This window comes from Aplysia californica, unplaced genomic scaffold (assembly GCF_000002075.1).
Source record: "Aplysia californica isolate F4 #8 unplaced genomic scaffold, AplCal3.0 scaffold00334, whole genome shotgun sequence".
NCBI lineage: Eukaryota > Metazoa > Mollusca > Gastropoda > Aplysiida > Aplysiidae > Aplysia > Aplysia californica.
The window spans coordinates 301,892-318,317 of NW_004797604.1; the positions used below are offsets into that span (position 1 = coordinate 301,892).

Here is a 16,426-nt window from a genome sequence, read left to right on the forward strand (position 1 = left end):
CCCCAAAAAAAGCCCACAGTTCTCACAAGAGCATATAACTCCAGCTGAGATTTTAAAAAACTTTTCCTTTGACCTTTTCCGATGGGCAGGACAGACATTTAGGATAACTGAAATTTTATAACGATACAACATCGCATTGGCAGAACTTTGTCCAACTCCTACTGCAAACCCTGAGGAAGCAATACTTCACCCCAGGGAGAGTCAATGGCTAGGGCTGATCTTTCCTGAAGTGGATTTCCTTTCTTGAGCCAGTTTTTGAAGTCCCAAAGATGAGCATTCAGATGAGCTCAATACTCAAAACTAAACAATATCACTTCTGCTTTATAGAGACCCATTTAAGTTTACAGTATTGCAGAGAAGGAGAGGAATCTTTCTGTACAATAAATGGTAATAACAGAGGACATTATGATTCTGCTTATAACAATTAAACAGATTGTTCATAACAGTTCCTCTAAAAACATTCTTGACAAGATGTACATCAAAAGAAATACCTGAATAAATCACCGTCTGTATTAAGTCAAAAACAAGTGGCTATATATACAAAACATATTGTGTGGAGTCACTGGCCTGAAAAATGAGCACAGATGACTGATGCTCTTTATAAAACTACCCTCTCGGCGTGACATCACGAGCACTTCTTCCCTTCGGGAAGCATCCTGCTCTGCTGGTCTCGCCAAAAGTCTAAGACAATCTGAGCAAACTGCGCCGGTTGGTCCAGGTTGACAGCATGGCCACACTTCGGCATAATGTTCACCCGCCGGCAATTGGGCAGGTGCTTCCTCAGAACGTCCACCCCGGACACATCCACTATCTGCAAACAGAAGAGTCAAATCACTGAAGGAGAAATTTTCAGCAAAATTAGTCTCCCTTTTTTTTCTTCTCTGTAACAGTTTTGTTTTTGTCTTAGTAAGCTTTTTAAGGAACTTGCAACACAATTAGGTCACATAAGTACTGAAGATTAGAGGTGTTTCAAAAGAGTTAAAATCACAAAAAAGAAGAAGGAGAGATAAGAATGATAGATGTTTGACAGGAAAGAAGTAGAAAAACCACACCACGGCACCCACTAACAGGTAACAACTACTAAAAATAGGTAATTTTAGAGACCAGTTCCCTGATGTTGAACTTTGAGGGATCTATTTTTGCTCTGGAAAATCTTGATCGCAACAAAAACTGCTTCAAGTCTCCAACATGCTGCAAAATAAAAGTTATATCATGTAAGAAAGAGACACAGAGAATGATGTACAGAAAAGTGGAAAGAGATGGAATAATATCAAGAGGCTAGCCCGTGATAGGAAAAGGTGTAAAAAGTTGGCTCGTGGCCTATACCCTGATGCGGGGTGAGAAAGGCAATAATGAGTTGTTTTATGCATCTCTACTCACCCAGTCTTCTTGGCCCCAAATGACTTGCGTTGGGCTGGAGATTTTAGACAGGCTACTCTCCAGCATGACTTGAGATGGTTCTGAGATTATTTCTCTGACCACTGTAACAACAATAAAGGTGAATTGCTTTCAAACTAATCTTATAGGATATGAGATGAGTGGTATAGGTTCCATTTGATAAAGAAAAACAATAAAAACACATTGATCTAAATTAGAAGGTCAAGCTGCTATGTGTAAAAAATGACTCATAATAACTATTCCCAAAAATACACACATTTGTTGTCTATACCCTTCCCCATCTATTGTTTCCTTTACATGTTACAAATTTTTATTTAGGAGAAAGTCTTTTTTTCAATGTGTTCATTTTCAGTTATGTAGCTTACAATACAAAACTATTTTCAAACAACCCAACTTCAAGAAAACCCCTCAACAACCGAGTTTCAAGATAACCCTCTCCTTACAGATTTGCTCTGAACCAGGGTTGCCAGTGCAACAGTCCTTCATGACACCACAGGAGAAAGGCTTTTATACCATACTTGGAGCTGTTTTAGCATTGCACTTCCGGTAAAATATATCCTTATATTTCACGTGTGAAATATAGGCTGGTTAAGCCGAAATCTCACACGTGAAATATAAAAATTTGCATAAATTACTCCGCGCACTAGATCTAGATCTATATTCGCCTTCTACTTCTATCCCTCTGTGTAGGCTACAAGCAAAGTAGCCTAGATCTATATATCTAGATCTAGATCTAGATCTAGTAAAAACTTAAAAACTTCGCTGGAAAGCGCGCTTACCATGGGCAATCAAACACTTCTCCCAGTCTTGCTATCCCTTATACTTATAGTCGAGTATAGGTGCAAATCTTTCTACGTTGTTCTTAATTTTGTTTCAAATAGAGTCAAGTGGTGGGCACAGTAATGAACCAGGATTACGCCAGAGTATGGTGCTGTTACGTTCGGTTCATTTCTCGAATAAAATAATCTAAGGATGGACAGAAGATCTAAATACTAAATACATTTTAATTAGATCTATCAATCAAAATGATAGATCTACAACACAACTAATTAAATAGCACCACTTTGGCACTTAGAATCTAGCTAGATCTAAGTCTAGATCTAGACCCTAGGTCACCCTAGGTCTAGAGGCCTGTATCAGCTTGAATAAATGAAATGATCGTGAAAGGTTGACAAAGGTTTGAAATTTTGTAGTCACTTTATCAAACAGTAAAAAAGCCACTGTTTAGATCACTTGCGTTGCCTTTTGAATTTTTGTTTACATTAATTCTATCACAACATATATTAAATGATCAACTATATAAATGAAAGAAGATTAAACTTTAAAACAATATGTAATTAATATATGATATTAGTCAATATACGAGTATAACACTCTTGGATAACTACTTTTTTGGAAATAATAAAAGTTACTTCCCTTGTTATTCTGATATTCTAACCTCCCCTTAAAAAATCCAGAATATCTAAATACATATTTAGAATTGGTACATCAATATCCAAGTAGCTTGACAACTTGGGTTGTTAAAAAAGCCTTTTTTTCATCTTTGACCAATTTAAAGCAATGCATTAGATCTAAGATGCATCTAGATCTAGATCTAGATCTAGAGAATAGAATCTAACTCTTTGCCTTTGGTTTGTTTTGGTTACGAAGTTTGAAATCAAAATCAAATTAAGTCATCTCTATTCTAACAAAAACATGCTAGATTTATATTAATGCAGTTTTTTTCAACTTTTGAATCGTACACTTTCTGATTACTTTGCTTATATTTACGTTATGATAGTTTTGTTTGGGGTTTGTTTCGCGGAGGGAGACATACGGATAGCACAACTTGTAAATTAGCGTGGCTAAAAGTTAAGGAAAACAATCCAGATTTTGCCCAATTCTCAATCTGACTTCGACAGGCATGAAACTGTTTTCATGTGAGACTCTAGAATGGACCCTCTTGTCCAATTGACGGGCCCTTTGAACTTTGTTGGTACGGACGTATTTCACCAGCTGATGTCAGTATGGTATAAAAAATTTATTACATTTGTTGTGGTGATAGACCATGATTTATCCTACTTGTGAAATTGCAAGTTGTAATCACTCGTTGAAACTCGTGATTACAACTTGGCAATTTCACTCGTAGGATAAATCATGATCTTACACCACAACTCTTGTAATAAATTATTTATATCCCCTAAACTGACTGCAATTGTGTTGTGAACTAGAAATGCACGACTGTGACAGGGACAGCTTATCATGTGTGTCAATAGGTCAGCTTATTTGTGTCAAGATGACAACTTTATCAGTCCCTGACAAGAGAATTATCAGTACACAAGGGTACCTGATGACGCCATCAGCTCAGAAGCTGATGGACGTCTTCCATCATTTACAAGGAACAATGACAAGAATGTGACCTTATGACCTCAGAGCTTACGACAGCTGCTCTGATAACAAAAATACGGTCAAGAAAGAAGCAACCTAGATTTAGAATACATTCCCCACTATGTATAGACATGAAACCAGCACAATGCTAGAATACAAAGTTCACTGGAGTGTGGAGATTCCATTCAACGATAGCAGCTACAGAATAGACTCATAGCCTCAAAATAATTAAATCCCAGAGGCAAAAATAAATATGTCGATATCTTAGACAATATCCTGACAAAGAGATATATATATAAATATAGGAAAATATCCATATTAGATGTAAACCAGGTTTTGCCACACACATTTGTTGATAATTGAGCCTCTTTCAGAACAGCATAAGATTAAATGTCTGAACTTTAAAGGAGCATTCAAATCAACAGGTTCCCCCCTCCCCCCAACATACCCCCTTATCCCCGGAAATTAGGTATATCATAAGCTGCAAATTTTTATCACACTCACACACATCATTGCTCCTTCAATGGAACATCATAATATAATAACACATTTTAAGTGAAGAGAAAGAATGTAAAAGCTTACAACGCAGGTAGAAGTCATTTTTCCTTTTCCGCAGTTCAGCCACACCTTTCAGAATCTGAAAAAGAAGTGGAAATACAAAAAAATTGACGTTGAAATATTGACTCAACCTCAAAACCTACAAAGCATATTTATTTGCTCCGCATAATGTAAAAAAGCGTATAAAAAATTGACAAAAGGATATGCTAATGACCTTAATTAAATTTTTTTAAACCCTCCATTAAGTCAACCCAGCTAAAACATTAAGGAAAATTACAACTGTGAGGCAGTCAGGTGCTCGTCAAAATAACGAAATCGGAAAAACAGGCCTTTTTCCTGCCAGTTTGAACATTTTATAGAATCTCTATTCTCTTTAACGTCCGTATAAAAGCACATTTCCAAGTGACTTTTACTGAAAAACATTAATTAAAGGCACAAAATATGTCATTTTTTCAGTTTTCAAAGACTCTTTAGCTATTGGAGTTACCATACTTTTGCGGCCATTTTCTCACTAATTTCACCACTGAAACAAATTGCGAATATTGTTGTTTCAATGGAAGCCAGGCAAATAAATCAGCTTTCAAATGATACCAATAACTCCACAAGCTCCAAAAATTGACGAGCGCCTGATTCCACAGCATTGTGACACAATTACAAAAATTTACAGGGACACCAACATCTGATAAAACCTCTCAAAAGATTTGGAGCTAAAAAGCAATATCATTATCAAATGCGTAACAACCGCCCACCACTTTAAAGAGATCCAAAAAATAATACTAACCTGTGAGGGGTAGGAGACGGAAAAGTAATGGCTGATGTTGAGCATCTCCTGCACTTGCCTCGACGTCTGCGGCAGCATGGGGCAGTTCTCAATGGTCAGCTCACCCGCCTGCAGCACTCGCTCTTTGTTGCTCTTGATCATGTGGCTTTCTTCTGGCGTTTTCACTGAATCACGAGGGATAAATACCTCTTTAGTCTCATCTTTATAAATTGTGAAATGAGCACCACACGGCGAGGTAAAAATATTTTAAAATTCCTCCTTAATTTCATCTGCACAGATTGAATATTAATCTGCAGGATAACAAATATTCAACCATACCCCCTTCATTTCCTCTTCAAATATTGAGTACCAAGCTACAGAGTAAAATATATTTTAACACACTGCCTTACTCTTATCTTTACAAAACGAGTGCCAAAACAACAGGGTAAAAATATTCTGACACCAACTATTTCTTAATCATAATATCAGTAGCAATAGGATTGCCCTACAACTGAAACTCAAGGCCTACTGAACTTTTGAAAATACCCAGTGCCGTCTTCAAGTTTGAATTAAATTTATTTTAAAAAATAATAATATACTCCCTCAAACATAGCATGGCATGATCACTGTGCCAGAATGTTGAGAAAATTCAAAGAAATGTTATTCACATCATGCGGGTTTGTGAGTGCACTACTAAAATGTTATGAATCAGAACTTGTATTGTGTTGCAGAAACTGGTGAGAATGCACACTGTTAATTTCCTTCTATGAAAATTTGAAAAAAACATTTTTCTCACTATATCTTATTATGTGGAAATTGAAAAAGATAGGTTAAAAGGCCACAGCATATCTAAGGGAAAGGTAAAATATTTTTAAACAGGGAAAAAAAGGACTAGGAGCCAAGGCCATGGTTTAGTAAAGATATTATTTTAAAAACATGAGAAATAAACTTAAATAAGACTACAGAGCAAGTTTATTTAAAGAGAAATAATCTTAAATTAGATTATAGAAGCTAAGACAGCTGTACTCACTGCTGGGACATGTGAGACTCAATGCCCCGACCAAGTCTGGAAACTCGGCAGCAAAAAGACCAGCCAGAGCCCCACCCATGGAAATGCCCACCAGATGCACTGGCTCAGTCAGGTCAATCAGATCCAAGAACTGAAATTAAAAATGAAACATCGTTTGTTTTAGTTGTATAAGTAGAGGTTTTACGGCGCTGGCAACTGCATAAGGTTATATGAGCACTAAGGGGTGGATGTCAACAGAGAAGTTCTTTCAGGGAATCAGATTATTCTGCTCACCTCTCTAGCTTCAACAGCACAAAGTCTGCTTCGACTATCAAGGCAACCCGGAAATAGTCTTGTGACAAACATACAAAAGAAGAAGAGGAAAAAATGACGATAGTAAGGATTAGTAAAGAAAAAGCAGCAGTTCCCTGTTACGGGTCAGGCATAGTTATGAGCATGACATTGATGAACCAGCACATTTACAATTACAATTCTACTGAGCATAAGAACTCGAGATGTTAATATCCCCCCTTTGGGAATGGCCAGTCAGTCAGTGGCACCGCCCCGGGGGTTCTTAAACATTGTGTAAAACTTTAGAAGAAGCATTTTTAAAATAAACAAAAATGCTTGAAAAGGAAAAAAAAAGTTTCCTCTGAGGTACTATACATATATGTGAGGCATCGTGGTGAAAGCAGGCACTCGTCAAAATAATGAAATCGAAAAATCAGGCACTTTTCTCCCAAATTGACTATTTATTTCGAATATTTGTTTCTTGGATCAACGCCTTCCTTTTATGTCCATGTAAAAACACATTACTATATATATGGATTTTACTTAAAGACATTGATAAAAGACATAAAAAATGAAAATTTTCAGTTTCCAAGGACTCTCAAACTATGGAAGTCACCAAACTTTGGCAGCCATTTTCTCACTAATTTTATCTCTGAAACCAGGCGACCCCTTCCTCCTTCAATCACTAATATCTCTACTTCTATTCAATATAGATGGGCACTTTTTTCATTAAAACAAAGGGAAATGAATACTCTTTAAGATGAAAATAACTTCACATGCCCAAAAATTGACACGTGCCTGATTCCACCACGTCGTGACACATATTTGTTTTTCCAAAAGTGTTCAAGGTAGCCTTAACCCATCTTGGATCATAACAAAAGATCAAGAAACAATTTGAAAATACTGTACTTTTCAAGTACAATACACAGTAAACTGGAAATCAAACTGGTTTCCCTTTTCCTTACTTGTTTAATACGTGTAACTTGGGCCCTGAAGCCAATGTCGTCATTATCCAGTGGATCCATGGTGAAGCCGTGGCCGGGCAGATCAACCGCAATTACATGAATCGATGACGGAATATTCTGCAAAGCAAATTCAAACTTCAAGAGCTGGACCAAAGTAATCACACACTGACTCATCATCCATAAAAGTGATTGCTGGACAAGGTAAAAGTACAAAATGAAAGTACTCACACTCTGTTCTTTAAAAAGGAACCACTAAGGGCTGAAATTTGAACCAAAAAAGTTTCAAATTGCATTTAGTGTATCGCAATGACAAGGGAACATAAAGGAGAAGGTTATCAAATTGAAATGAAAAGCAAGTTTGGGCCACTACATTAATAGGATTTCCAAAGGTTAAGACTCGGACATAAGTGCCACTGACAAAAAGTATAAGGAGCAGACCACACTTGGGCTTGCACCATCTATTTAACACAGACCAAACATTGAGAAAAATGCTACTGATATTTCAAATATCAAAGAAAAGATAAACATTCTCTTCAACAAAAAATTGTGAAAAAAAAAATTTATTTGATTTTTTCATCCGTTCTTGACATGATTAAATTTATAGAGAAGCTCCTAATCCATGCACAAGAAGCCAATGTTTTCCCAACATAAAAGTTATGTTGTAAAAACACAGCCTACAACAATGGAATATATACGTAAAAGAACTTCATTTCACATGAAAAAAAACAAAAAACTTGAAGCCACAATTTAAACACACCTGATTCCCACTTAGAATCATTTTTATTTCTCTTTCTTCTCAAACTGCTTTGGTTATAAAATTCAGTAGACCTCAGGCTCAAGCAGACCAACTACACTAACCTGTATTGCTCCACACAGATCTAATGTGTTGTTCTCCATTTTCATACGTTGTCAGGAAGTTGCTTTAGTTTAGTTTTAGTGAGTTCTAAAGCACTTGCAACATAGTAAGGACATAGAAGAGCAGAGGTGTTACCAGAGAGTAACAAACATTAAAAAAAGAAGGAAAAGAGATAAGGAAAGAAGGAGCAAACCACATCAGAACACCCAGCAATCACCCACTGGAAGTTGTTTGTTTTTTTCATTTCTGAGTACAAATTACAAATAATATTATAATAATTTGAACATGAAAGTACTGAAACACATTTTCTGATTTCGTAAAACACTAAAACTGTGTATGTAATTTTGCATCATAAATGAAGAATCTTATATTACACCAACCAACATCAACACCAACAGACTGCAGAGACACTAAGTGCGTGATCAACAGCAACAATAAAAACAAACCACAAACTTACCTGAACAATCGGAGCCCACATGAAGTGGTCAGCAGTGAAGCCATGCAAAAAGACAACACTCATTTGTCCTTTCGTTTTCTGGCCCTTTTCACCATAAAAGAACCGAAAGCCATCTGGTAACAATTTTGTGCACCTGATCTTCATGCCACTCCATCTAACAGCCACTCTGTAATTAAAGGCATACAGCAAACTGTTTACATATGTGTCACAACGCAATGGAATCAAATGCTTGTCAATTTTTGGGCAGATGGAGAAAATAAAAATCCACCAGTCTCAAACAGAAGTTGAGATGTTTAAGACTGAAGGAGATGGGGATCACCTGGTGTATCAGAGGAAAAAATTAAAAAGAGAATACGGCTGCCAAAGTTTGGTAACTTCCAAAGCTTGAGCATCCTTGAAAACTGCAAATTTACATTTTTTGGGGTCTTTGATCAACATTTTTCAGTAAAATCCACTTAAGTGGACATAATAGTGTTGAGCCATTTAAAAAATTCGATAAAAATTGTCCAATGTGCAGAAAAATGCTGGTTTCTCCTATTTCTAGTCTTCATTTTGACGAGCACCTTATTTGACCATGATGACACACACTGTAATATCATTTATAATAAGACAGAGTCATATTAGTGTGTTGTATGACAGCCACTCATTGTTGAGGAGAAAAATGGCAGTCTTAGACCGTGTGACCGTTTTAGACAGGGCTGATCAAAATGAAAATTGTATCAAGCAAATCACTTCCTTTTGAGGTTCAAACCAGAGGCTTGGTACTGTGTAAGGCCCATTGAAATATATATTACTGAAAGATCAACTTGGATACAAAGAGATGGACCAGAAACCTTGCCTTCATGGAGTGGTGAAGCGGATCACCAATTGGTTCAGATTAGCATTAATAACTGATGAATGAATTTTGACAGTTCGTCAACAGCATCAGTAGTCAATAAATGATTTATGGCAACACCTTGGCCATAAGCGTGGCCATCTTAGACAGGTTTTTTTGGCTGTTGGTTGATAAAATATAGTGACCGTGGCCACATTGGACAGATTATCGTTACAATATGCAGTGCCATTTTCACATGTGTCATGACGTGGTTGCATCAGGCACTCGTCATCTTTTGGGCACATTGGGTGATTGATATTATCTTAAAGTCAATTCAATTGCCTTTCTTTCAGTGAAAAAAATATCCATCTATCTTGAATAGAAGTTGAAATATTTGCGATTGAAGGAAGTCAGGGTGGCCTGGTTTCAGAGGTAAAATTAGCAAGAAAATGGCCGCCAAAATTTTTTAACTTCCATTGCCTGAGAGCGAGAGTCCTTTGAAACTGAAAATTAAATTTTTTTGTGCCTTTAACCCTTCCAGCCCCAGCCATTTTTGTGCACTCCTTTACCCCAGTACCAGCCAATACAGCGGTATTTCAGAGAAACTGGCATGCATTCTAAAAAATGATGTAGTATCTTTGTAATGAGGTTTAGGTAATAACATAGAACAGTGTTCAAAGGTAAATGAACAAATATTATGAAAATTAGAGTTTTAATTAGGTACGCTAATTTAGAAAAATGCGCAAATTTGGTACCCCCTGAAACTGAGAATATACGCTCTTGGGATGGTGGGAGGTACAAGCTCTGCTGAAAATATACGCGCATGGGGCTGGAAGGGTTAATCAATGTTATTAAGTAAAATCCACCCAAAAAAAAGTTTTTGAATGGACATCATAAAAGGGACTGAGCTAAAAAAAAAAAGTTTTTTTTTTAATGGCGCATCGGAAAAGAAAAAAAAGCCGATTTTTAAAATTTCATTATTTTGACAACGCCTGATTTCAATACGATGCCTCACATATAATGTGAAAAGTGGCCCTTTGTACAGGCAGAAATCTTTACCATGTAAATGGCCGCCTCCATCTGGATGGGCAGGTTGTTACAGAAGTCCTTCCAATACTTCTACTACTTAAGACAAAAAAGTGACTTCGTGAAAAAAACCTACTAACCTGAAATAAGCTTGCAAAATCATACTTGGCTGCATAAAATACACATAAAGGCTCATCATGGCTGTTACTGTGACCACAGTCAGTGCTGCTGGGTTCATCAAGGTCAGCTCAGGGTACACTAAATCCACAAGGTCCATCTTGATGTTATGATGTATAAAATGACTGGTTTCTTACACAGGGTAGTGGATTTGTAAACAGAGGTCTGTTACAAAGTTCTGAATCTGGTGAAAGAAAAATCAGTTCCAGTCTCGAAGTTGCCACCAATTTGAGAATTGTGAAACAAATGTTAAAAAGTATTGAGAAAAATGAAATGGGAAAAAAACGTCGGTGTGGTTTTGTGAAAATTCAGTTTCATAAAAAATGTCTACCTTGTCTACCCACAAAAATAACTTATAAAACAAAAATACCTAATACTGATATTCGAAGTAAAAGAACATAGTTGACAGTCGGAACAAAGTAAAGTAAGAGAATGTTAATAAGAAAGCAGACAGTCTGAGATAGTTGCCTCTATGTTCTCCTATTCTATTGTGTGCTTTAAGAACATTTAAAGCAAAAATTAAAACAAATCTACCAGACCTCAGTCTCAGGCTATAGCAGGGTCAGGGGAAAATTTCCAGTTCTAACTTGCTTTCAAATTGTCTTACTGTAGGCCTATAGAGACGGCAATCGAAGCAGTCATGACACCTACACAAAAACACCCATTTTTTTTTAAGCAAGTGGCTATTTTTCGGCATCACGCCGGTCATTTGATCTATGGCTATTCTCCGGTGTCCTGTATAGTTGCACATGTCGCATGTATGGCCTTGCACAAACACTCATCAGGGTCGGCATTTCTTCAGAATGTGATTCACCATAGGTGGACACACAGCCACTGCAGTACTCAATGAAAGCTCCAGTGACGGAACAAGGAGGAGTTTCTGAGTCACAGGTGACAGCACCAGAAGTGCAGACAACCCTCAGTCACAACCAGAAGTACAGGAAGGGGCGTCTGGTACTGAACTCAGTTGCAACAATAATATCCATGATAACGTGCTGACAGGGGAGATGGAAAGCTGTGGAGAAGCGACATACACTATACCTGACGCTGGAGAATAGCCATCGAACTATTGACCGGCGGAACGCCGGAGAATAGCCACTTTCTTTTTAAAAACGGAGTGTAAGAAGGCCCCTTTACTCTTTGTAAAATATTTTTTAAAAATCTAAAGTATCGCTGTCATTATTATTCATCATCATAAGGCCATTATTTAAATTATTATCACTTTATTTCATTAATTATTATTCATGTTATTAGGCCTAGGCCTATGCCTATCCCAACTCGTAACTCTCAGAGATTCTAGTCAAACTCTGTTGAATGGGTACAAGAATCTAGACCTGATTTGACTTGCCATGATGAGGGAACAAAATTTAACAGACAACGGCCAAACAGCTGATCGGTTGGGAAGAGGAAGTAGTGAGAGTAATCTCATCTGCTTTATTGGAATTTACAAAACAATCCACAGCTAATTACCGAAACTGTAACACAATAACTCAATAACATGAATGATCGTAAGATCACAAGTTCAACAAACTCAATACTCATGAACCAGGTCCTTTAAAATTTATTAGATCTTGATCTAAAATCAAGATCTACAAATCTAGAATCTAGATCTAGATCTAGATCTAGATCTAGATCTAGATCTAGAAATCTAGAGATCTAGATCTAGATCTAGTTGATGATAAGGCTTGGATTTCTAAGCCAAAAGAAGGCAAGGCATGGAGGAAACTATTGAACTGGAAAAACAATCCATTTCCTTCATTTAAAATGTCACTTACTTTAACTTTAAGTGTAAGGCTCTGGGATGAAGCCCTCTTCCTTTCTATAAATTGTTCTTCAAAATTCGACTGAACTTAATTAATCTTAGAATAAATATAACCTGACACAGTGACAGTCACAGTGGCAGTGAGTCACCACGCCCATGATGATATAAATCTACTGGCACCGGTGAATCAATGATGAATGAATCACAACATATTAAAATGGTCCTTTTAAAATACACAATCAAGTGAACAAGAATCACAAGTAGATCTAGAATATCTATCTAGAATGTAGATACCCACCTTTGTTTGCAATCTTAGTATGCACCAGTCACTGTCACGTTCGAATTTAGGCGTTTTACGTAACGTGTTTACACCCAGGACCAAACAGAGCTTTGTTGTGAGTCTACCCCGCTACTTGTTTCAAGTGCTTCTTCATTCTTCAGCAGTCGGTCACTGCAGCTGATTTTACACCACTCCACCGATTACGATAGTTTTGACATCGCCTGACTGAGGAGGGTTCAAAGTTCAATCTGTGCCGTTCAAGCTGAACAAAACTCGAATTTAAAAAGTCGAATATCAGCCTCCCTTTGATTAATCGATTATGATTAATCTTTGTACAAAATGTTATTTATTCATATTATATTACAGTTCATGCAAAGGTATTTGTCTCTTAAAATGTCGTTGAAAGTCGTAGTATTCTTAGTGTAGAATGTGTTCATTTAAAGCAAGAACATTTTACCACACAACAAGATAGGTCTACAGGGAGAGCAATTTAAGTTATTCGATTTCCTGATGGTAACACGTGTACTCCAAAACTTGGATGCAAGGGGCAAGGATCAAGGCTGTCGTAGACTCATTATTGCTTATTAGATCTAGCTCGAAACTCTAAAGCCTAACTGGTAGTGTATAATAGGCCTTGGGTGGTTTGCATTATTGTGTACAGTGGGCCCCCAATTAAAACAGACGTCTCGGTTGTAAGATTTCGGCTTGATCAGATTTAAAATAAATCCCCGAGACCGATTTCTTAGGGTGAAAACGTACAGAACGCCGATTTCGGAGACTTACTCAAGCGACGATAGGTATACAAATTCCCTTATGACTTCCAACTCGCCCCACCAGAGCTGGCAGACTGCAGGCTGCTTTAAGCTCGGATCGGCGTTGTCGACTTTATCGGAATCCAAACTACATTCTTATTACGCCGAAAAAACTGTGAAGGGCGCCTCCCTGTCAACTCGCGACCCCAGTGCTTTCTTGTCGCATCTCCATTTTTTAACAGTGAAAATGTGACTTCTTCTTAAGTTCACTCTTTGTTGTGAACTGTTTTCACTGTTATTAAAAATTGAGATGCGACAAGAAAGCACTTTGAGGTCGCGAACTCTAAATGCCGTCTCGCCGTCGCGAACTCGGGTTGAGCGGTTTGCGTGACGTCACCCGACAGGACTGGGGACAATTTGAAATGGTCATTTCAGAGCTGGTGTTTCACTGTAGACAAAAACTAATATTTTCTTTAAATCAGCGTCGTCAAATTAGGGTGGTAATCGAGCAGAATTACATTTTAAGCAATATTTTAGGAATTTCGAGGTTTTTTTTTATTCCCAAATAAATGCTTCATAGATATCAGCTGTGTTGTGGTGTAATTTGTTTCTTATGTCTAGGTCTAGGCTTTAGGCGTCCTGCATGTGGGGTCAAGCAGACACCTACTGCGCCTGTCCGCGTCGATCTTCAGACGCTTAAGTTTCGGCGTTCTCTATGTTTTCCCTCTTATAATGTATAGACAAAAAGGCCGTTCACGGCAGACATAATTTGATAAGCATTGAATCGCGTTGCTAAAACAGCAATAGTGGCCCAAACCTGACAAAAACCCTACACAACAAATGGACAAGAAAGCAGAAAAAAAACAAATTATGAAGCAAAACAATATCCATGGCGAATTCACCCACCATACAAGTTGTTGAGGATTTTCTAGTGGTTAGACTGCCGGACTCATAATCGTGAAATTGCGGGGTCGTGGTTTCGAGCCGCGGGCCCGACGTTGTGTCCTTGGGAAAGGCACTTAACTCGAATTTTCCTCACTTCACCCAAGTGGAAATGGGTATCCGGCCACAGACAGCGAAAGATCTTGTCAGTATGTTAGTGTTTTAGCGACTTTAAATGGCTGCTTGCATTGTATGCTTCCCAGGAAGTTGAGTTTGTTTCAGAATGCTCTCAGGTCTTCTGGGGTAATAGTTTGTGAAGCGCATATATGCGAGAGGCTCTGCACGTTTCGGCTTTCTAATTTCTACTGCCTCAAAACTGTAGGCCACACCACAAACAGAATCCGAGCCCACTGACACCGACACTTAACTAAAGAAAACGCAGAGCCGGGGGGGGGGGGGGGGGGGGATAGGGGAGGATGTGCTCAGTCTACGCTTTGGTCAAGGGCTGCGAGGGTGTGCAAACTAGGTCAAGAGTCAAGTCATGCCTTGACACGTCCCACAGCGGGGATTCAGCCCCGTGCCTAATATAACCATCTGTGTTTTTGTTGTTGTTGTTGTTGTTGTTGTTCTGGTTTTGTTGTTGTTGTTTTTATAATCTCGGCCTTGAGCCGTGCAAGGTCAGTACTAAAGTGTCAATCAACATGTGGGAACTTAATTAAGCGCCGGGTTTAAGGGACAATCCAACGAAATCAACATTCTCCCAGACGGAAGAAACGCCTGATTGGATAGCGCTACAGTCGTGGTTAATAGTAGAAGACACACAGACCAATTAGATCACGTTTCGAGTTATTATTGTGCTACAGGAGTTTGTATGGATGTTCGAGGAGTTTCGCTTTTTATCTTAATATTTTGTTACGATTTGTCTCTTAACTATTTTTTTTAATGTTTTGTTTTGATTTTAGTCGTAGGAGTTACTTTTTAGTGAAGAAAACAGGTGGGGCTGAAGCTCTAATTAGCCCTACCCCACAAGACGCTGCTGCTCATTAACAGCAACAACAATATGTGTTAGTGCCTGGAGAAAGGTACACGTCTGCTGCCGGGAAATTTGGATACTGAAACAAGGGCAAATTCAATCCTGAACAAGCAGTTTCTTAAAATTTTCAAATATCTTGTGTAACACTGGATGTGAAAGCAATATTTTGAGAAAAGCCCAGTTATATCTTGCACATTTTTAACCTTTGATGAAGTACAAAATGTTACAAAATTGTTTGATTAAAAATATCTAGACTCAAAATATTAGTAAATCCTCCTAGTCCTAGCATGTTATTAACATAGTTTAAGCGTGTTAGAGCTTGGTTTTTGGCCTGGTATACAACTTTCTCGGCCCTTTCCCCCTCGTGCTCAAAATTGCAGACAAGTGTGACTTCTCCAGACACCCACACAATAATTATTATTTGGGGAGGGCAATGGAAGACGGGACTGCCTTGCTTGTTTATTAAGAGATAGAAGGCGGCTCTGGTAAGAATTTATTTCTTGGGGTCGCAGTAGGTACATGCATAACCGAGAAATTATTATTAACTTATTACACCTCTAAAATACTCACGTACGTATGGCATGTATACGCGCATACAAACAACAACAACAAACACACACACACACACACAGAGAAACAAAAAAAGAAAAGAAACCCAAACAAATGTTTCACAGTCGTGAGCTCAAACAACACTGCGCAGAAGTATAAATAATTTTATACCAATCATTCATGCTATCACTGTTACACACAAATTATTTGTCATATTATGCATAGTTTCTCTCTTTGTCTTCACGCTCAACCTTGCTGGAGCCTTCTCAAGACACGTGCAAATTTCTCAAACTATTGGAGTCATTTTCTCAAGACATTTGCATAGCTTTCCTTTCTGACTAAGTGAAGTTCTCATAAAGGTTCATCATATATAATATCAATATCATTCACCGAAATTGATCGAAAATTTTGGCTGGTATATCTATCTATCTATCTATCTATCTATCTATCTATCTATCTATCTGTCTGTCGATCTGTCTGTCTGTCTGTC

General features: G+C 37.8%; 1 protein-coding gene across 1 annotated transcript; it reads right to left on the reverse strand.

Moving 5' to 3' along the window:
- Window positions 1-57: 57 nt before the first annotated feature.
- On the reverse strand, window positions 58-12,953 carry LOC101848444 (monoacylglycerol lipase ABHD6). The gene is made up of 9 exons (XM_005102672.3): window positions 12,739-12,953; window positions 10,642-10,862; window positions 8,662-8,827; window positions 7,349-7,465; window positions 6,114-6,243; window positions 5,105-5,268; window positions 4,348-4,402; window positions 1,381-1,481; window positions 58-811 (listed from the first exon to the last, which is right to left on the reverse strand). Exons 2-9 carry the CDS (start codon window positions 10,776-10,778, stop codon window positions 626-628), a joined length of 1,056 nt encoding a protein of 351 aa, XP_005102729.1. The 5' UTR covers window positions 10,779-10,862; window positions 12,739-12,953; the 3' UTR covers window positions 58-625.
- Between the last annotated feature and the right edge of the window lie 3,473 nt (window positions 12,954-16,426).

Bases quoted from the DNA above. Each gene is read 5' to 3' on its own strand.
- LOC101848444 (XM_005102672.3), bottom strand. From the start codon at position 10,778: ATGGACCTTGTGGATTTAGTGTACCCTGAGCTGACCTTGATGAACCCA. The intron at 7,466-8,661 runs GTAAGTTTGTGG...TTTGCTTTGCAG, and splicing joins TGTGGGCTCCGATTGTTCAG to AATATTCCGTCATCGATTCA. The intron at 4,403-5,104 runs GTTAGTATTATT...CTTCTTTTTCAG, and splicing joins CCGTCTCCTACCCCTCACAG to ATTCTGAAAGGTGTGGCTGA.